Raw genomic sequence first — 22,240 nt, forward strand, 5'->3', positions numbered from 1 at the left:
GGAGCAGGATGCGTTGTCCTGGGAGAGGCTTGTGGTCCAGGGAAAGCACATAGACTGCACCCACAGTCCACACTCAAGAGCTCCTAAATGCTTCCAGCTCAGGTAAGATCAGACCTGACATCTTGGGAATCTTGCAATTTTATTTCTAGTGTTATTTTGTCCGATCTGGCCCCTGGAATGAGGCCAGCTTTCTGGTAGGAATCGTGGGTGTGAGGTGGCTCTGTCGTGCACTGTCGTACACCTCGAGTTAAGGGGAACAGTTAAAGAAAGAATTGAGAAGAGAATTGGCAGGTGCCATTTCTACCTGGTGCACGCTCCCAAATCCGGCCGTGTTGGTCAATCCGTTGGCGCCTTGATAGAGCCCTGCGGTGCCTGCAGGAGGACAGGACAGGTTAGGTCTCCCCCAGGACAGGTTAGGGAGAAGGAGTAGCAGATGGGGCTCTCAGGCCTGGGGTCAGGAGGTGGGGGGTCGGGGGTTGGGGGCAGAACCAGTGACCAGTGGCTACATCTCCCTAGCCTTGGTTTCTTTAGTAAACAAAGAAAAGAATTTCTTTTGAGGGATTAAGGAGAGGAGTAAATGTGACCTGGAACTTGAAACATTGTTTTATTCTAGTGCAGGTGCGTGGGTGCCTGCCTGCAAGTCTAGGTCAGGCGACTTGGAAATTTGCAGGAGTTGGTCCTTTTTCTACCATGTGGATTCCAGGGGTTGTCAGGCTTGTTGGTTAGTGCTTTTATCCTGCTGATCATGGTAACTGTGTTTTTAATAAATTATTTATTTATTTCCTTTTCTTTTGAGTCAAGGTTTCTCTGTGTAGCCCTGGCTGTCCTAGAGCTTGCTCTATAGACCAGGCTGACCTCGAACTCTGAGATCTGAGATCCACCTGCCTCTGCCTCCTGAGTGCTGGGAATAAAGGTATGCTCCACTATGCACAGCCTAAAATTATTTATTTTTTTAAACTGTGGTTAAAAATTATGGAACGTAACACCATTTTATTCAGTTTAAAGTGTAAGGAGTGCCAAGTGCATTTATATTCTGTGTCACCGTCATAACATCCATTACTAAGACTTCTTTTTAGAACATTCTAGAAAATCTGCAGAATCTTGTAAAATTGGAACACTGTATACATCTTGAAAGCCCATCGCCCCAGAGCCTTGTCCGGAGCCTCACACAGTGCCCTGTGGACAGTGAGGACCAGCACTTAGGCAACCAGGGCACTGCCAGGGAATAAATGACGCAGCCAGCGGCGAGGAAGTCAGAACCATTTGATGGCTCGTGAAACCGGGAGACAGGTGACACCCCAGAGTTCACAGAACTGACACCCTCTCCCCGAGTATTTGCAGGTGCCCCGTACTGAGAGGAGAGTGTGCCCCCTGTGGCCTGGATGTAGTTTGTCCTGAAAGAATTCCCATGTTGGGAGGTCCTAGGAGCTCAGAGGGTCTCATTCATGGGACTCCTCGATTAGTTAGCTATAAGAGAGTCACAGAAGATCCAGCATGGCCACCCTATCCTCTGCCTGCTGATATAATCTTTCATTTACACACACACACACACACACACACACACACACACACACACACACACACACACACACACACACACACACGCATACCTCAGGCATCATGGTGCCTGTCAAAATGGCCTTCCTTGTTCACCCGGGACAGCCTTATCTTATGTTGGGCCTACGATTTTAATCAAACCTTTTTTCTTTATAGAGTTAACCTGCTTCCAGTGTTTCCTTATAGTAATAGAAAAAAAGAAAAAAAAAACACAGAGAAAACCCATTTCAGACATCTCACAGTTTCTGCCTGCGAGTGATGGGAACTGAGAGGAATTAAACGAAAAGAAGGGACAGAGGCCAAAAGGAGCCCAGAGTGGATCTCCTCAGTGTCTCAGGACAGGGGGATAAAGTCTGCAGGCCCTGCGAGCATGAGGATCTGAGTTCAGATCCCTAACGCCTCTACAAAAAGCCATGCTTGGCGCCCCTGCCTGGAATCCCAGCACTGGAGCAGCTGAGGCAGAAAGATCCCTGGGCCCTGTCTGCCCTGTAAAAGCACAACCAGGAAGTTGAATTTGCCAGGTCCGTCTCTCTCTTGTCTAGAACCTGTTGTGCTGACACATCTAGCCACAGAAGAGGCTGGGGTAGGGGTGGGGGTGGCAGAGTATCCTAGTCAGAGCCCAGCGGAGAGAGAGCATTCTGTCTCTGAGAGAGGGTGTCGACAAGGGAGAGCTCTGGCAGAACCTGCTGCCGCCAGCCTTCCCCCCTTCTACCCCTCACCACATTGTCCCAGCCAGCAATGTCCGTGTCTAACAGCCATCAAAACGAGTCTGTGAAACCACTCGAGGCCGCACGCACTGTTGTCCAAGACTTCCTACCCCATCTTTCTGGCCCAGGAGGGGTTCCCTGCTGGGCTGCGATGTCTTCTCCCTAAGCTTTGTTCAGCTGTCCATTCTTCAGATGACCCCGAGTCACCAAAGGAAAATAAACAATGCGCTGTTCTGAGAAAGAGCGGGGGACCGACTGTGACCACCCTTGCTCAAGTCTGCCCTAAGTCAGCCTTCCTTGGGTGCACACAGAAGAGAAGGAGTTGTCCTGGGGCAGGTAGGGTCACCATGGCAACCAGTGAAAGAAAAATATTGACTCAGGAACCCCCAAGACCACATTCTCAGCACAAAGGAGATTTACTTACTCCAGAGGCACAGAGGGCAGAGAATAAGAGACACATGTTTGCCACACTCAATCAAGCTGGTCAGAGTCCCTTCAACCAGGACCAGAGAGATGACCTTGAGTAAAATGGGCTAGCCTTAGACTTTCCAACCAGGCCTTCTTGTGCATGCGTGCAGACCAGCCTTGAGGACAGAGTGGGATCTCAGTGGGTCAGAGTGGATCCTAGTGGGTCACACTGGGATGGGTAAGGTGAGTGACGTTTAGGATTGAGGAGCCCTGTGTAACGGAAGTCAGGAGAGAGTCCCAGTGGGGTCCCGTGTCTGTCTCTTACTCTCCTTGTCCTTCTATTTCCTCTTCCTCCTTTGGACCTCAGTTCAGATCAAGCCTTCCCTGACTGCATGCTTTCCCCAGTCACCATTCAGGATCTCTCTAAGTCCCCCAGGTCCTGGGGCGGTGTCTGAGGAACTGCTAGAGAGACACCTCCTCCTCCCTTCCTTGGATCAGAGTCCGTACCAAGCATGGGTAGAGAGTGGGTAGGCGTGGGTATTTCTGCACACAAGACAAAACAGAAGCAGAAAGCTAGCTCGCCCCCCCCCCAAACCAAACCAAATTCCCCATTCAAGTGATCTAGCTGCCACCCATAGATGGGACATCTGTGTCAGGCTTTCTGAAAACAGCCTTGTGAAATAACTCTGGGTGGAACCCCTCACCATGCTACCTAATTTCTTTTCCCAAAGCAGAGGGCTCCATAGGTCAGGTCCACAAGATATTCAGGATCTTTGTAATAAAGTCTGACAGAGGAGCAGTTAAAACTTAAAGGCTGATGGACAGACAGCAAGACGGCTCAGTATGCAAAGGGTGTCTGCTGCCAAGTCCAAGAGCCCGAGTTCGATCCTCAGACCCACATGGTGGAAAGAGAAAACCGACTCTTACAAATTGTCCTCTGACATGCACGCAAATAAGTGCAATTATAAATTCAAAAGGAATATTTAAAAACGCAAAGACTGAAACCCTTCTGGCAGGAGTCATGACTACCTGGAATGTATCTGGGGGTGATAGGAACAGAACTTGGGGGAAGAGAATGTAGGACTTCTGTTTAAAAAAAAAAATCAAGTTGGTGGGAGGAGCCCAGAAGCCCCGCCCACCCCGGGGTCCTAGACACCACCCACAGCCCAGCAAGCCATAGACTTTCTTAGTCTGTTTCCCACTTTTTCCCCGTGTGTATGTTCTCAAGTTTATATTTTAAAGATTGCTAAAGATGCTTGTGTATTTTCTAAACACGCAGGAAGGCGTTTGGAGGTTCATGCATACATCTCAGGACGCATGCATTAGGTAGGTAAATTACACTTAAAAAGTGGTTCTTTGTAAAAGATCTTGCCAGAGAGCTTTTGCAAACAGCAGGCAGAAGGAAGTGTCCTTATATTTACAGTGTGTAATTGCCGGTTCTTCTGTGTCGTAACGGCTTCAATCATCTCTCTCCTGAGCCCAAAGTTCTGTTCTCAGTAGCCAGTGTATTGCAAATATATGTACCCAGTGGTCTAAACCTCAGGTCTAGAGAGCACCTTTGGAAGTGTGCTTACCCTTCCTACGTTTTAAACTGCCTTGTTCAACTTCACTCGAAGCTTGGGATACTGCAGAGTGTGAAGAAACAAAGTAAAGAACCCTGTTTTAAATCCTAAACTGTCTAGGAAAACACCGTAGTTCTGATTGTGTAGACTAGGTGCCGGAGTTAAGCTTAAGGATTGAGGTGACTGAATGGCACAAAACCCAGGGTTTTCATCTAGCTCTTCAGATAAAAAAAAATATCCTTTTAAATGTATGTTTTGTCTGTTCCTAGAAGGCAAAATTTTGAAGAGTAAGAGCTGGCTGCCTGGTCCCACCCCGCCCTGGCTCTGCCCCACCCCATCCTAGCTCCACCCCTGGTCTGGCCCACACCGCCAAGCTCTGGCCCCGCCCCACCCTACCCTGGCTCCACCCCTTGGCTTGGCCCAAACCACTGCGCTCTGGCCCTGCCCTGCTCTGCCTTGGCCCCACCCCCGCCCTGGCCCACATGAACCCGCTCTGGTCCCATCCCCACCTCAGGCCTTCATCATGGGCTTCCTTCATCCTCCCCACCCCCAACCACACATCAGAGAAAGCCAAACATGGAGCCTTCAGATCCCGCACACAGAAGAGGGTGGGGAGTCAGGAGGGAACCCACATGCAATCGATGATTTTTCCCTGACACCTGTCAACAATCGGGTAACCTAGCTAAGCCCCAGTTTCCCTTCTGCAAAATGGAGCTAAATGTGAGTCATTTGGTATCTGACAAGGATTCTAGGAAACCAGGGCTATCAACGGCAGAGCTACCCAGAGTAGGCGATCAACAGACTATAGCTAGGATTTTCATTCTTTATGCACTTGGCAGGCTGAGAAGGAGGAGGATCATGATGAGTCAGAGGCTAGCCTTGGCTACATAGTAATAGCGTTAAATGGTACAGAACTTGATGACTCATGTTGAGTTCTGGGCTCTGAGACCAACATGTGGGCAGGGAGACTCAGGATTCCAGCTGGCCCTTGTGCAGGGGCTGAGTGCGGCGGCTGAATAAGAATGGCTCCCACAGGGGTTGGGGATTTAGCTCAGTGGTGAGCGCTTGCCTAGGAAGCACAAGGCCCTGGGTTGGTCCCCAGCTCAAAAAAAAAAAAAAAAAAAAAAAAAAGAATGGCTCCCACAGGCTAATATATTTGAATGCTTGGTCATTAGGGAATGGTACTTGCTGAGAGGGATTAGGAGGTGTGGCCTTGTTGGAGGAGGTGTGGCCTTGTTAAAGGAAGTGTGTCACGGAGGGTGGGCTTTGAGTTTTCAGAAGCCCAAACCAGTCCCAGTGTCTCTTTCTTTCTCAGCCACCTGCAGAACTAGATGTAGATCTCTCAGCTGCTTCTCCAGCAGCTGCAGACAACCAGGAGACTATCATCCTCACTGGGCGGGGCCTAAGCTTAGGAGACCTCAAAGCCCGCCCACACAGTGATGTACTTCCTCCAACAAGGCCACCCCCGACAAGGCCACCCCCACAGCAAAGACACACTCACTCCAACAAGGCCACACCCACAAAGGGCACACCCATTCCAAAGCCGCACCTTCAACAAGGCCACACCCACAAAAAGACATACCCACTCCAACAGGGCCACACCTCCTAATAGTGCCATTCCTTACCGATCAACCATTCAAACACTTGAGTCTATGGGGGCTACACCTATTCAAACCACCACAGACGGCATGCACAGTGTATGGTCCGATCCAAAGTGCCAGTGAAGCCATGCCATGATACAAATGCTGCCAGGAACATCTCAGGTCACTACACGGTCACTACGTGTATGATTTTGAGTTAATTTCTGGTCAGTGTATACCCACAGGTCCAGGCCAGCGTGGGCTGCACAGGAAAACTCTGTCTGATGGTCTACTCCTTCATGTCACCCACAGTAAACATCATGTGATTCTGCCACATCAGGGGACTTCTTGTGTTAGTTTTGGGTGTTTCTCGAGACTCTAGCCCTGAGCCCAAGAACAACATGAGAGTTCAGGCCTACAGAATATACTTTAATAACCCCTGGCTGCCTGTGCCCAGCAAATAGGAAACAGTCTGACAGAAGCCAGGGTATTCTCGGGAGAAACAGAGGACTATGTCTGGTTTGTGACTGGGTGACTGTCACATAAGCCATGCTGAAGTCTCTAGGCAAACACTTCCTGGCAGTGAAGAGACACTTCTCCAAATTGGTTCTTTTCAGAGAATGCAGACTCGGTGAAATGACCTCACAGGCGACCTGGGGAAGCCTCTGAGGTCACACAGGCCGTGTCTGTCGGTGCCAGAGCTAGAGTCTCATAAAACACTGTATGCAGCTGGGTCCTCTGCACAGCTCGGCCCAGCCCCCACAAAGCTGCCTGCTCTGGGTTTCTAGGCAGAAGCAAAGACACCCCGCCGACCCACACATTCTGAGGGCCTTCCTTAGTGTCCCCCAGGAAGAGACGGAGATCACTTAGGCTACGGCCACAGCCTCTCACACTGTCTCTGCTTTCAGATCAAAGCCTCAAGTTCTGGGGTTCTCCAAGCTATAATTCACTACTTGCCCTAAAATCTCACATTGCTACTAGAGGGTGATGTTTGCAGCAGCTGCGAACTCTGGCTTTTATCTCAGCGGGATTTATTTCTGCTTCTCCTGTCATGGCCTCCTGTCCTCAAAGGTGAAATAATCCCAAAGTCTCTCAATGGGATGTTGCTCCCCTGCTTGCTGTCACGAGGTGGGTGCGGTGTTTTTAACCTTGCGACCTTGGAGCTGCACCCATGCTTACATCATAGCTTTGAGGTCCTTGCCAGACAATGTCCACCCATGTCTCCTACACATATTCTGTGTTTAGTGTCTACACAGAGTGAACATTAGGCCAAGGGTGGAGGGGTTGCTTGAGGTTCCTATTAGCGGCCGTGAGACATGGCAGGGTTGTACTGTTATAGCTCACCAGTGTGATCTCCATGAGCTGACAGAGCTTCCGTGAGAGGGACCAGGCTCCCTGAAAGGAAGGGCTGGTCACTGAGACCCTTCAAACTGGCCAGTGTGGTCTGGGAACGGGGCTCAGTTGGTAGGGTCTCATGTAGCATCCACAATGCCCTGGGTTCAGTCCCCACTACCACACACACTGGGAGTGATGGGAGGTCTGGGTGTGAAGGTTGGAGAACCAGAAGTTCAAGGTCATCCTCACAGTGAATGTGAGACTAGCTTAGACAGGAGACCTTGACTCAAAAAACTAAAAACAAACCAACCAAAAACCAAACAAGGGCTGGATGGCTCAGTGGTTAAGAGCACTGACTGCTCTTCCAGAGGTCCTGAGTTCAAATCCCAACAACCACATGGTGGCTCACGACCATCTGTAATAAGATCTGATGTCCTCTTCTGGTGTGTCTGAAGACAGCTACCGTGTACTCATATAGAATAAATAAATAAATCTTAAAAACAAACAAACAAAATGCATGTGCCCTGACCTCTCCTCAGTCCTCCTGGATCCTGATTTTATCTGGACTGAGATGTGGTGCTGTGCCTTATTGGGTGCTACAGGCCAGTGTCTTACTGGGATGGCCTGGGAGAAGGGGCTCTGAAGAGGGGGCCACATCAGGAAAGTGGGGGCTTTATGAACGAGGTTTGTGTCCTTGTCAAAGAGACATCATTCATCCTGTCCTCTGGGACACACAGGAAAGATGGCCACCTCTAAACCAGGGATCGACACTGACCTGCCAACTGTGCTTGGAACAAGAAAGAAGTTACCGGCTGTGACATCCTGGGGCTGCGGTCGCCCTGGCAGACTGAGACTGTGGGCCTCACCCAGGAGGCTGCAAGGATGAGGGGTGGACCAGCAGGTGAAAGGAACTGGGGTCTCTGACTCTGTCACCCCACCCCCCAATGGTTACAAGAAGGGGACCAAGCACTGTCTCAGCCAACAGCACTCATTACAACATTGTGGCTTCGATACAGCGGCTCAGTTCAGTTACCGCTCCGAATGCTCTATCCGTGGGAGTGAGGCTCACAGAAGGTCCTGACACATTCTGCAGCAACCTTGGTGGGGGGTGTCCATGGTCGCAAGGGGGCTTGCAGGCCAGTGGCAAATCCTCAGGGACAGCATGCTGCAGCTGCTCTGGACTTTTGGGAGAGGTTTTCTAGACAGGCAGATGGAGGGCACCATCAGGCCTGCGACTGAGTGCAGACATTGGTCCCCACATCTTCGCTGGGCACAGACATGACAGCAGGTGGCCTGGTACCAATTAAACCTTATTTGTGGACCCGAGATGCTAGAATTTCCTATCATTTTTCTTGCTAGGAAGTATCATTCTAAACAAAAATTCTCTCCGCCATCTGGACGTTGTTACCTTATAAGACACAGAGACACGGGATGGACAGGTGGCAGCTCGGGGACAGACAGGCGGCAGCTAGCTTGTGTCTAGTTTAGAGCAGAAAGGGACCGCTCTTTCTGGGATGGGTTTTTAAAACTTGGACTGCATGCAGGGTTGGAGAGACGGCTCAGTGGGTAAGAGCCCTGCCTGCTCTTCCGGAGGACCTGGGTTTGCTTTCCAGATCCTACACGGTGGGTCGCAACCATCCTTAACTCCAGCTCCAGGGCATCAGGTGCCCTCTTCTGACCTCCAAGGGGACTGGGCACACTTGTGGTGCATGGACCATACATGTAGACCAAACATCCACACACAGCAAACGAATGGTAAAATAGTTAAAAAAAAAACCAATAAACTTGGTGAGGGGAGGAACTGGGGGAAGAGGAGGGAGGGGAAACTGTAGTCAGGATGTAATGTATGGGAGAGAATAAAGGTATAATAATAATAGTAATAATAATAATAGTAATAATAATAATAATAAAAATGTTGGCCCCTTTCCCTTTCCCTTCCTCCTTGGAGCCAGGACCTCATGCACATTCTGCGAGTGGGATTCATCTCAGCCCTCCATTACTGCTTTCTGATGTCTTCTTTCTAGAAATCTCCATACTCATTTTTAAGAGGCTGGTAGAAGACAGTGCTGCCTGAGGCTTCCCTGCAGGGGTGGAGAAGAGCACTCAAGCACACACACACACACACACACACACACACACAAACACACAAGCACAGACACACAAACACATACACAAGCACACACACAAGCACACACACAAGCACACACACACATACAAACATACACACATGCACACACAAGCACACACATGCACACACAAGCACACACACGCACAACCACGCACAACAACACACATACACAAGCACACAAGCGTGCGTGCGCGCGCACGCACACACACACACACACACACACACACACACACACCTCTTCAGGTCGCTTTGTCCTTCCTGGCTCTGTTCCAAGGACACTACTACAGACAGAAAAGCCTCTTTATCCAGCTACAAGTTGTGACCCGTGCAGCTGGGAGCACAGAGACCTTTTTATCACTAATGACCCTTCTGCCTTAGGCTACAGGACACACATGTCCTCTAGTCTGGGCAGGGTTGCTTCTGAACTCTCCTGTGCTCCTCTGGGGCTTGAGTGGTTCTCATTCCTGGCCTGCTGCAGCCCCCACTCCCCAACCTCCAACTGCTCTCCTGAGTCCAGTTTTATCTCCCAGAGGATTCATCACATTAAGGTCCTGCTGGGACCTGTGAAGCCCTGAACTGTGTCCTCCTAAACCCAAGCCCCAAAGAATGTGCCCTTTCATGGAAAGGGTCTTAGCAGCTGTGACCCAGAAACTGCTGGGTAGGTATGGGCCCTTAAACCCAGGAATTCTCCCTGGGAGAGGCAGAGAAAGGCATCCTAAGGGGATCCCTCAGTCACAGGGTGGGCTGGGGGAGGGGCAGGGAGCAGCATGGTGGCTTTCCTGTTGGGACCCTCCTATAACTCCCTCTATACTCTGGCCTCCAGAGCCACACAGAGATGATCCTGGGTTGTCTCAAGACTCTTATGTAGGATGATGTCATACAGATGAGGCAGGTACAAGATAGAACGAGGCCTGTCATTGGACGAGAAGGAAGGATGGGCAGGAGAAAAGTTTGAGGGAAGAGGAGACTGGAAAGGAAAGGACAGGAGATTGGAGGGGAAGCCACCGAGAGAACATGGAGGCTGATGTTAAGATTCCACCCTGTACCTTTACAGGTTGTTATGAATGTTCTTAAGGGATTGGTGTGTACCGGGCTTTGTATGTCTAGGTGGGCAGTTATATCTTGTCAGTTGGATCAGAGGTTATTGTGTTGTGTGTTCTTTCCTGTGGTGAATTAAGTTTAAGAGAGTATATGGCGGCTGGGACACTGAGCCACCACGGAATTAAGATGTATATTTCTGCCATAGAGGCAGCCTGCCTTGGTGACTGGATGGGTAGAGAGATTGCTGACGGCTCAGAGAGAGACCTTCAGCAGTGTGATATGGGATGGAGCAGAGTGGGTGAGAGGCTTTGCTGACCGAGATGAAGATGTCTACCAGACATCTTGGGGCACTGCGGTGCCGGACCTAATGGGGGATAAAAGACAGCATTTAATTTTTATAATTTTACAGCAACACTCTTAGGTTGCAGTACTTGCTGCAGTGGCCTGAGAGGGTACCAGAGAGTCTGTCTTGACTCTCTTCAGCCCTGTCTGTCTTCCTGGAAGCACAGATGAAGTCCTCCTGGTCCATCCCCCAGCCTCTCTGCTTCTCTCTCACTCCCACAGTCCACCATGACTCTGCCATTCCCCAGCCCCCAAGTGCACATCACCCTTGCAGGGGCTGTTCCCTATCTGGAATGCCCTTCCCCGCATCTTCCCATAGGACCCACCTGCTGCCCTTTGCCCTTTGCCCTTTGCCCTTTGCTCAGGTCGCCGTCCCAGGCAGGCCTTCTCTGGTCCCAGTAGCCCCTAACTTTGCCTTTCCCTGCAACACTACAGTTATCTGAAACACTAGGAGTTTTTATTAAACAACAACGGCAACAACAACAACAAAAACAATGACAACGACAATGACAGGGAGATGACTCAGTGAATGAGACGCTCGTGTCTGATCCTGAGTTTGGATCCCGAGAACACGTAAAAGCCAGGCATGGTGTTCCATGCCTGTAACTGGATCACATCTGAGGCCTAGAGTTTCTGTGGAGCCTCTTAGCCGGCCAGCCTAGCCAAACCAATTAGCTCTGGTTCAGGGAGAGACCCTGATTCCAAAAAGTAAAGTGGACAGTGACGGGAGAAAGTCTACCATTGATCTCGGCCCTCCACACACCCACGCCCACACGTGCTCACCCCACATGAGCATGTATATATACTAAAGAAGCCAAAAGAAGATCACTGTGGGCCTCTGCCTGTCAGATGTGTGTACCAGAGGGCAGGGCAGTGCTGACGACCTGTTGTGTCAGGGATGCAGTGCCTGCCGTGGCTCAGTACTCGCTGGGTGACAGCTATGGTCATTAGAGAGTAACACCCTTCCCGCCAACGCACACATGCACGCACACACGCATGCACAACCAGTCCTCATTGAAGATGACGTTGAAAGTCAGTTGTCAGCTGACCTTCAATGAGGGTGGTGCTCCTGGATCGTCTAGGTGAGCTTTATGGGGTCCTAAGGGCCTTAGAAGTGGCAAAGGCTGGAGACGTGGCCGATAGGAGAACACAGAAGTCCAAGCCAGACTTGTTCTGCTGACCTGGTAGGCACAGAGACAGGACCCAAACCTAGGCTCAGAGTCCATTAGCAACTCCAGGGGCCCGCCCACGCTGATCTGCCCATGGCTGTCCTGTTCTGTCCACAGGCAGCCTGCTCTGCACACAGTCAGCCTGCACATTAAGATATAGATACCCCCCTGAAAGAACTCCGTTCATTGTACCTCAGGGGCCTGTTTGGACTCTATGGGAAGAGCTTTGGGGACAATTACCAACTTCTACTGTGGCACAGCTCCCTGCCACATGGATCCCAGGCTAGACCCACTTCAGAACTGGAAGGTGGTAAAAGCATCTGCAGAAGGTGCCAAGACTGTGTAATGCCAATTCTCATCTGAGGCAAGACAGACAGACAGATAGACAGAGGAAGGAAGGAAGGAAGGAAGGAAGGAAGGAAGGAAGGAAGGAAGCCCAGAACTCAGTCTGCCCCTAACTTAGTGCTCCTTGGCCTGTCCTGACTGGAATCTCCTCAGCCTTCCCCAGAGTTTCAGTTTTCTTGTCTGTCAAATGGGAGCATCTTATAAACACTGAAGAGGAGACCCAGGCCAAAGGGATGAGCGGAGGCCAGAGGCTCAGCCTGGTCCCCAGGAAGTCTCCAGTCAGGGACGGCTGCACTCACTCAGTACTGGCCACCGATGGGTGGTGAGGCGATCAAAATGGTCACAGCTAAATGTTAAATAAATGCCGAGCATTAGGGCACTGCAGGGATTGCAGTGGCCTCAGGGCTGACATTAGAGAAGAGGACAGAGGTGCACACTGTGGGGACATTTATTATGACTTTTTTCCCCCGGGGGAACAGTGGTGACAGCTAGAAGGGGCTGGTTTTAAAACAATAAAGTCAATTTGCTATGGTCTGCTTGGGTGTTTTGAGATCTTTGAAAGAGATATTGTGTGGCCTCAGGAGGGGTTGGCTGGGACCCAGTCTATTTATCCTGTAAGGAGGGTACCCTGACCTTCTCTGGCAGCGATGGCCTCTCAGCCTGAACTTGCCAGGTCCGGACAGCAGGGCTACCACCGCCTGGGACCGAGACGAATGCTGGCCAGCTGCTGCCTGGCCCCAGCGGCCTCCTCGGCCCCCCTTGCCTGGTGGTTTCAATTTCTGCAAAGACTGGGCGTCTCAGGGGGACTCAACCTGTCACTGCTCAGCAAAAAAACACCAGAGGAGGATGTTAGGGTTGACTTGTGTCCTCCCCGTGAAGACAGATTCAGGTCCTAAACCTGCTAGCCCTGAATGTGATCTCATTTGAAAGCATCCTTCACAGATGCTGTGAAGTTAAACGAGGCCACAGGATTAGGGTGTGTTATAAGAATGGAAAAACTTAAGACTATACTTTCAGGGATCATTTCTATAGTTCGTTACTAGAGAAGTTTCTCTGACTGTGAAGAATGGAAAAACTTGGGTGCTGACCCCCAGGAAAGGTGCTGGGTGGGGGTGAGCGAGTCAGAGATGAGCTGGTATGAATCAAGACACCGGAAGCCACTGGAGCTATCAGACCAGGGGCAGACGGGCACAGACACCACCACCTTCACTGTAGACGCATGGCTATCTGGAGAACAGAGGCAGTGAACTCACACCGTTTTATCCACAGACACAATCCTTCCCTACCGCAAACACAGTGGCCTGTTGATGGCCACCACCCATTCCGGTGGGGACAGTGTCATGGGTACAAGGATGACCTTGGTTCTGAATTGTAAACCCTGATCCCTGAGGAGTTGAGTCACCGATGGTGAGGATGGCCCTTCCCCAGTCCTGACCTCTGTGTCAGTGAAGGGAAGATACAGAACCAGATTTCTGAGTTCCAACTTTACATGACCCTAGGGTTCTCACAGTGTCACCATTTTCTCAAATCTATTCCGTTCAATCTTCTCATTTTCTTGCGTTAATTTCCATAAAACAAATCTTCTTTCCTGTTTGTAGGAGTTCAATGTGGTACTGACTACTGTCCTTGAAGCAGGAGTGGAGGCAAGGGAAGATTACAGAATATGCAGATACGAGTGCAAGCATGCACATGCACACCCGTGTGTGCACACGCACACACACACAGACACACACACACACACACACACACACACACACACACACACACACACACACACAGACACACACACACAGACACACACACACACACACACACACATGCACAGACACACACACAGACACACACACACACACACACACACACAGACACACACACACACACACACACAGACACACACACAGACACACACACACACAGACACACACAGACACACACAGACACACACACAGACACACACACAGACACACACAGACACACAGACACACACACACACAGACACACACACACAGACACACACACAGACACACACACAGACACACACACAGACACACACAGACACACACACAGACACACACACAGACACACACACAGACACACACACACACAGACACACACACACACACACACACACACAGACACACACACACACACACACACAGACACACACACACACACACACAGACACACAGACACACACACACACACACACACACACACACACACACAAATGGTCCAGTGTTCCCATTTTGCACACTGCCATCCCAGCACTTCCCAGCAGGAATGTACGTTCTCTTGATCTGTTCTATGCTGGGCCCCGCTGTCACCTTCAGACCCTGCCTAGATCCCTGCCCATCTTTCCCAATGTTCAGTGCTGCAGCTTTAAGGGCCTAGCAACCCTGGCTGGTCACCTGACACCGAGACCGAGCAGCTGTACTCTCGGCGAAGCAAATTCCTAGCATCTGGGTCTGGAGGACAGGCCCCTCTGCTGGCGCCGAGGTGGGGCGCCCCTCTGGGCTTTTCTCATCCCTGTGCCTGTCTTGGTCACAGGGGTGTGTCACAAGGCCAGGAGAGCAGCGGGTGTGGACTCGATAGACAGCAGTGACCCCGGCTGCATCTGTGGGGGCTTTGCAGTCTTTCTGAACAGTCAGGCCCAGCAGCTGCAGTTCATGGTAGCAGCAGAGGTGTGGCTGGGTGGCTCTCTGGGTACCACAGAAGGACACACACACACGTGTACAGACCCGTGTGCATACACACGAACTCACATATGCATGAATACACACAGACATAAATGTGGGGGTTACAGGGCCAGGCGGAAGGGTGTTGCACCAACCCAAATTTCAGCAGGGTAGAAATTTCTGGAACAGAAAAACAGAGACTGAGGGCTTCAGAGGAGGTATGAAATAAAATGGTTGGCGTGGTTGAAAATGTCCCATCAGTGGGAAGCCATGGGTGAGGTGTGGTGGGCGGAGTTTCTGCTGACCAAGCACAGACTTCATCCCAGCCCCGGGCTCAGCCCCAGCCCGCATAGCCTGCACTCAGCCTACAGCAGAGGCTGCAGCTGACCATTTCCCAGAGAAGACCATCCAGTCTGAGAGGTGAGATCTGCCTGAAGCTGTGTGCCGGTGGGCAACAGGACTGGGGTGCTACGCCATTTAGCTGTCTCTGCTCAGTACCCGGAAGTCAGACCAGACACCAAGATGGTTCTCGAAAACAGTCCACAGATGGCCTCCAACACATGCTGTCCAATGGTGAAGATAAAATGGACAGAATTTTACACACTCACCCCCCACATAAGTACACAGAGAAAGTTCTAGAAAGGTTCACACTAACACACTATTTAAAATAAGCATCTGAGCCACTCCAAGCAACAGGAAAACCAGGTGGATCTAGGTGGGTAGAACCAGGTTGCCTTCAGGGGCATCTGAGGCCATCACGTAGGACATGGCACTCTGAGAAGGGGGAAGTCCGTGTGGTTTCTCAGCGTAGGGTAAGAAGCTCTGTCTAGGGGCAGCTGGCTCTGGTTCCCCTTCACGGCCTGAGCTCTTAGCAGTAAATGAAATCAATTTGTTCCAAGGGTTCATCGTGTATCCCACATCCTGGCTTCGGTCCTGACCATGAGCAATTTCTGAGTGGAGAGGCAGTTTATAGCCTGATGTCTGTCTGCCTGTCTGTCTGTCTGCCTGCCTGCCTGCCTCTCAGGAGGGTTCCTGGGCTGACGAAGGCTATGTCTCCCATTCCCGGCTGCTGTACCTTAGGGATCTCATTGGATTCCTCAGCAGAGGGTTGTCTGCCGGGTCCTGGGCTCCTTGCTTGTTCTGGAAGGACTCGCTGCAGCAGAACCTGGGCTTCCATGGGTCCCTCCCATCCTCCCACCCCCTGAACTACGGTGGGCAGGAAACTGACTTTTCTGTCACCTTTCAGCAGACTCTAGGTACAGACCTTAGTCCAGGTTTAGCTCCCGTGTCTTTGAAACATCTGAAATAAAAATGCCAACAAGTAGGCTGGAGAGGCGGCTCAGCAGTTGAGAGTTCATGCTGCTCTCACAGAGGACTGGACTCGGGTTCCCAGCACCCACACCAGGCCGCTCACAACCACCCCTAACTCCAGCTCCGGGATCCAGTGTCCTCTTCTGACTTCTTTTGGCACTGCACATACCACACACACACACAAAACACACACCACACACACACTACACATACCACACACATATACACACAACACACACACACACAACATATACACCAAACAGGATACACCACACACACACTACACATACCACACACACACTACACATACCACACACATATACACACAACACACACACACACACACAACATATACACCAAACAGGATACACCACACACAAATACTACATACATACCAAACAACACACACACACCACACACACACATCACTTAACTACATATACCACACATAACACATACAACTCTACACCACACACACACACACACACACACATACACATCACTCAACCACACACATCAAACATACATACACATAACACATATACATGCATACACACTACACACACCATGTACACACCAATGCACCACACATACCACATACACACACCACACACACTACACATATCACACACATGCACACAGCACACATACATCACTCAACCGCACATATACCACACATATACACATAACAATACACGTACCACATCACACACACACTACACACACCATGCACACACACCACACATAACACATATACACACCATACACCACTACACACACCACACATAACACACATACCACATATACATACCACACACTACACATAACACACACACACATACCACACACTACACACACACTACACACCACACACACACACACACACACACACACACACACACCCCACACACCCCACACACACCCCACAAAATGTCAGATGCAAATAAATTGACCTCCTACTGTCCCTCATTCCACACTGGTCATTGGTCTCTGAAATACAAACCAAGTCACCTCCTCTGTCTGACATTCTGATGACTTTTTGAGATTCCAGGGTCAAATCCCAAACCAGCTGCCTGGCAGGCTCTGTTAGGCCTCCCTCTACTACCCTTCCATCCTCCTGGACCCTGTTCCCTGCTCTCTCGGCCTCTGGACTCCCTGTGATGTGCTGTATCGAAGAACTCCTTGTGTTCCTCTTCCTCTCAGGGTTGTGCTCCCTGGAGCACCCATGCCTCACAGCTGGAAAAGCCCCCGACACTTGCTGGCTTCCTTACTGTTGTGCTCCGAACCCTGTACCCCCGGTTTGTATGCTGAAGCTCACCTCTCTAGGGTGACTGTATTTGGTGAGGGGGACTCTAGGGAGGGACACAAGTGTCACAGGCCATAGCACATGTTCTTATAAGAATGAGATCTTTTCCTGGGCCTGTGCAGAGGAAAGGCCATGTAACTGCCTGCACTGAGATGGCTGGCCCAAACCTGGAAGAGCCTTAGAAACCATCAGCTATGCAGCCCTTCCAGACTTCTGACCACGAGCTAACAAGGTTCTGTAGTTTAAACCACGCAGCCTGTGGCACCGTATGACTGGATGAGCAAAAGTTCAGTGCCTCCTTCCTGGGATGCGAAGTCCATACAGCCTTGGCTGTGGGCTTAGAGCCGCATAGCATGCACCCCATCTGCTGCCGCTGCACTTGGGGGCGTTTGCTGAATGCATGATGGATGGTTTTCCTGCACCACACCCATCTCTCTTCAAGCCTGGAGCTGCTTCTGTAGAAGGGAGTGATGCAGGGGTGGTCCAGGGCCCTTGGAAGGCACTTTAATTAGCAATGCTATTCTGGGAGGCTACAGAACCTTAGGTAGGGTCTACTTGGAGGGAGGAGGGACAGGACATCCCTGGACCCTAGCTCTCGCCTGGCTTTCTGCTCTGTGACCCTCTGTGTTGTGAACAGCGGCCACCACACCCACCCACCACCACGAACACAGGTTCCTCCTACACGCTTCCCTGCCATGACGAACTGAAACCATGGGCCAAGGCCAATATCCCCGTCCCTAATTATTTCTGTCAGGTGTGATCACAGCTACACGAAAGTAACTGATCCAGTCATGTTGCCCGGGACAGCTGTGCTGCCCAGGAGCCCAGGCTGCTGCAGAAGAATGTTTCATAGAGTATCAAATGTGCTCTCCACAGGCTTATACTAAGAGCATTTTGTTTGACTTAAAATTATGCATAAGCAGGGCCTGAAGAGTTGGCTCAGTGGGTAAAGTCCCTCCCGCACAAGCCGGAGGATCTCCATTCAATCCACAGAGTCCACATAAACAGCTGGATGGGTGACACGTTCTTGTAATCCCCACCCTGGGGAGTAGAGGCAGGAAGATCACTGAGGCTTGCTGGCCAGCTAGTCTACCTAAACCAGCAAGCCTCAGGCCAATGGGAGACCCTGTGTCAAACAAAACAGAGCAGAACACAATGAAACAAAACCAGAGGGGTTGGGGATTTAGCTCAGCAGTAGAGCGCTTGCCTAGCAAGCACATGGCCCTGGGTTCGATCCCCAACTCTGAAAAACAAAACAAAACAAAACCAGAAAACCCACGGTGGACAGCTACCAAGGAAGGAGGCCAGAGCTGACCCCTGGCCTCCACACGCATGCTCGAACACAGATTACATAAGCTGGTTAAATGTCATGCGAGTTCATCTTCACAGTTACAAAGGACTTTCTAAAATGTTTGTTGCAAGAAGGGAGCATTGGGTGGGACAGGGATAAGATAAGAACCACCATGTCTACTTCAGGGTAACAGTTGGCTCTCCACTGGCACCCGTGACCTTGGCTTTTCTGTTCTCAGTACTCAGCATGGAGAGCAATTCCATCGCCACCCACAGGGACAATAATGACACGATGCCACAGCCCTCTGCCTCTACTGGCTTTCTCCATAACGAGCAGACCTGCAGTGGCATTGTAAGCCTCGGTCCTACCATTTACCTTAAGAACCTCTCTAAAGAGTCAGAAGAGGGATATGGTATCTGTCCCCCACAGAGTAACAGAAACTGTCCCTGGCAGTCTGGTCTTCCCCTTGCTATGGTCTGGCTAGGAAACCTGCCATCTCAGTGAGTCCACAAGATGTGTGTGGTTGTGAAACCACAGATGGAATGGCTTCTCGCTGTAGGCTGGACTTTGGAGAGGCCGAGATCAGGGGTCCAGGGGCCTGGTGAGGATGCTCTCCTGACTACAGACTATCACCATCTTCACACATTCTCACCCAGCTATTCCACGGAGCGCATTATGGTAGGTGAGAGAGCATGGTGTCTCTTCTTGAAAGGACACCCACCGGTCCCCTCCTCACAGCTCCTGCTTAATGGTCTCCTCTTACTGTAGGTGCACCTTCCCCCCAAGAACTGACTCCACGTATCTCCCCTTAGGGCAAATGTGAGAGGACCCATCTCAGTCCATAGCATGTACAATGACCTTCTCACATCTTCCAGCATTAGCTGGCTGAGAGCTGGCTTTTCTACTCCCCTTAAAAGCTGGGTGTGCTTGTGTTTGGGGGATGGCACGGTAGGAAAAGTGCCTGCTGCACGGGGACCTGGATTCATATTCTGGAACCACAGGGATAGGAGGTATAGACAAGAGCTTACGATCATGGGCTAGGTCCATTATACACAGAGGTTAACAACAACACATCATGTCTCCAATAAGGTGAGGGATAGGGCTGAAATTAGAGGTTGGTCATGGACTCCACATGCATGCTATAATGTTACACACGAAAGACGAAGAAGAAAAGGAGGTAGGAGAGGTAGAGGAGGAGGAAAAGGAGGAGGAGGGGGAGGAAGAAAAAAAGGAGGAGGAGGAGGAGGTAGGGAGAGGTAGAGGAGGAAGAAGAGGAGGAGAAGAGGAGGGGGAGGAGGAAGAGGAAGAGGAGGAGGAAGAGGAGGAGGGGGGAGGAAGAGGAGGAGGGGGAGAAGGAGGAAGAGGAGGGGAAGAGGGGGAGGAAGGGGAGGAGGGGAGGAAAGTAGAGGGGATGAAGGGAGAAGGAGGGGAGGAGAAAGAAGAGGGGGAGGAGGCAGCAATTGGGTTTGGTGCTACAGGATTATAATTCTAGCTGTTTGGGAGGCTGAGGCAGGAGTACCATGAATTTAAGGCCCTTAAATGAGATCTTGTCTTTAAATAAAAATTTGTTTCTTTTTAAAAAAGATTTATTTAGTATACTACCATTACAGATGGTTGTGAGCCACCATGTGGTTGCTGGGAATTGAACCCAGGACCTCTGCAAGAGCTGTTGGTGCTCTTACCTGCTGAGCCATCTCTCAGCCTAAAAATCTGTCTTTAATAAAGGGTTGTAGGTAGAACTCAGTGGCTAAGCCATGCTTAGATGCACAAGGCCTTGTGTTCAATTCTCTGGGCCACAGACAAAAGTCCACCTCTCCCAGAGTTGGCTTGCCTAAGTAGCAGTGCTGACACCATAATTCATCAAGATTAAACAGGGATGAAAACCCACCTCCTTCACCTCCCTGGCCACATCTCAAGTGCCCGCAGCCCATGGCTGGTGTCCACTGGAGCAGGGCTGTATCGTGAGTTGTCAACTGATCCTGCCCTTGTTCCCCAGGCGAACCTTTCATCCCATTTCTGTCTGCCCTCCTCCTTCACCTGGTGTCTTTGGGGGGAATCGCCACCAATCAAATTCCATATACAATGAGAGAGAACCCAGATTCTTGACCTCCATGTGTCCTAAAAATGGAAGACACCAGCCAGGTACAGGACAGAGAGCCAACCTGTGAAGGTGACCACCAGGGGGAGGTGGGGCTGGAACCTCAGAGCTTTGCGGTGTGCAGAGCTGCTGATTCACACCCAGAAACCTGACCCCGGGCCAGTAGAGCTCAGCTGCCAAGTCTGGCTCCTGACCTGCCTGACCAGGGTAGATCAGGCTGACTTCACCTGCTCAGATCTAGCTGGGCCAGGGCAGCCTACCACTGCCACCACCAAGGTGAAACAGAACCCGGTCCACTTGGCTAGGCCAGCCCTGGCTTATGGCCACCTGCCTTTAAGGTTCCCCAGGACAGGCTTGCCTACCCACACTGCACCTGTCCCCACTGCACCTACCCACACTGCACCTGTCCCCACTGCACCTGCCCACACTGCACCTGTTCACACTGCACCTGCCCACACTGTACCTGTCCCCACTGCACCTGCCCACACTGCACCTGTTCACACTGCACCTGCCCACACTGTACCTGCCCACACTTGCTCTGTCCCCACTGCAACTGTCCCCACTACACCTGCCTACACTACACCTGTCCACACTGAATCTGTCCCCATTACACCTGCCTACACTACACCTGTCCACACTGAACCTGTCCTCACTGCATCTGCCCACACTGCACCTGTTCACACTGCACCTGCCCTCACCTGTACTCTGGCTACCACTTGGCTTGTGATTGGCTTCTTTCATTTCTGCTCCAAGGTCTTGTGGACCCAGATTACAAAATGGGAAAGGAAGGCCACCCTAGTGTACCCCTGTCTAACTTTCCAAGAGCTTCTCAAGATAACCCTAAAACCAGCTGTCAAGGAACAAGGAACAAAACAAGGGCAGCCTGTACATAGACATGGCCGCTGGGCTGGGGGTATGGCCCAGTCAGGTAAGCACTTTCTTGCAAGTATGAAGGCCTGAGTTGGATCCCAGCACCAACAAAAACGGCTGAGAGTTTGCCTCTAATGGTAGCACTGGAAGTGGAGACAGGGGGATATGTGGGGCCCACTGGCCAGCTAAACTGTCCAAACTGGCAAGTTCCACATTCAGTGAAAGACTCTGTCCCAAAAGGCAAGGCAGGGAGCAAGAGAGGAAGACACTCAAGGCTGACTTCTGGTATCTACACAGGCCCACACGTGTACAGGTTCCCTGCCCTCCAACATGTGCACAAACACACACACACACACACACACACACACACACACACACACACACACACACCACAGACAAACACTGGTGCAAACATTTTGATTGATATAGGTCAAGGGTGCATCGTGACAAGGTCAAGAAGAGGCTCAAAGGTTGGCAAGAATAAGGTTCTCCAAAACATGGAGAAAGGCCGGACG

The 22,240-nt window shown here is 50.9% G+C and overlaps 1 protein-coding gene and 1 pseudogene across 1 annotated transcript in view; one reads left to right on the top strand and one right to left on the bottom strand.

Moving 5' to 3' along the window:
- Eya2 (EYA transcriptional coactivator and phosphatase 2) overlaps positions 1-22,240 on the bottom strand; it is a 104,649-nt gene that overhangs the window by 61,353 nt on the left and 21,056 nt on the right. The window contains exon 5 of the mRNA XM_032904801.1: positions 305-372. Coding sequence (XP_032760692.1) covers positions 305-372 — 68 coding nt within the window. The remainder of the gene's footprint in view (positions 1-304; positions 373-22,240) is intronic.
- On the top strand, positions 13,176-13,300 carry LOC116902650 (annotated as a pseudogene).

Source organism: Rattus rattus, chromosome 5 (assembly GCF_011064425.1).
Source record: "Rattus rattus isolate New Zealand chromosome 5, Rrattus_CSIRO_v1, whole genome shotgun sequence".
NCBI classification, from domain to species: domain Eukaryota; kingdom Metazoa; phylum Chordata; class Mammalia; order Rodentia; family Muridae; genus Rattus; species Rattus rattus.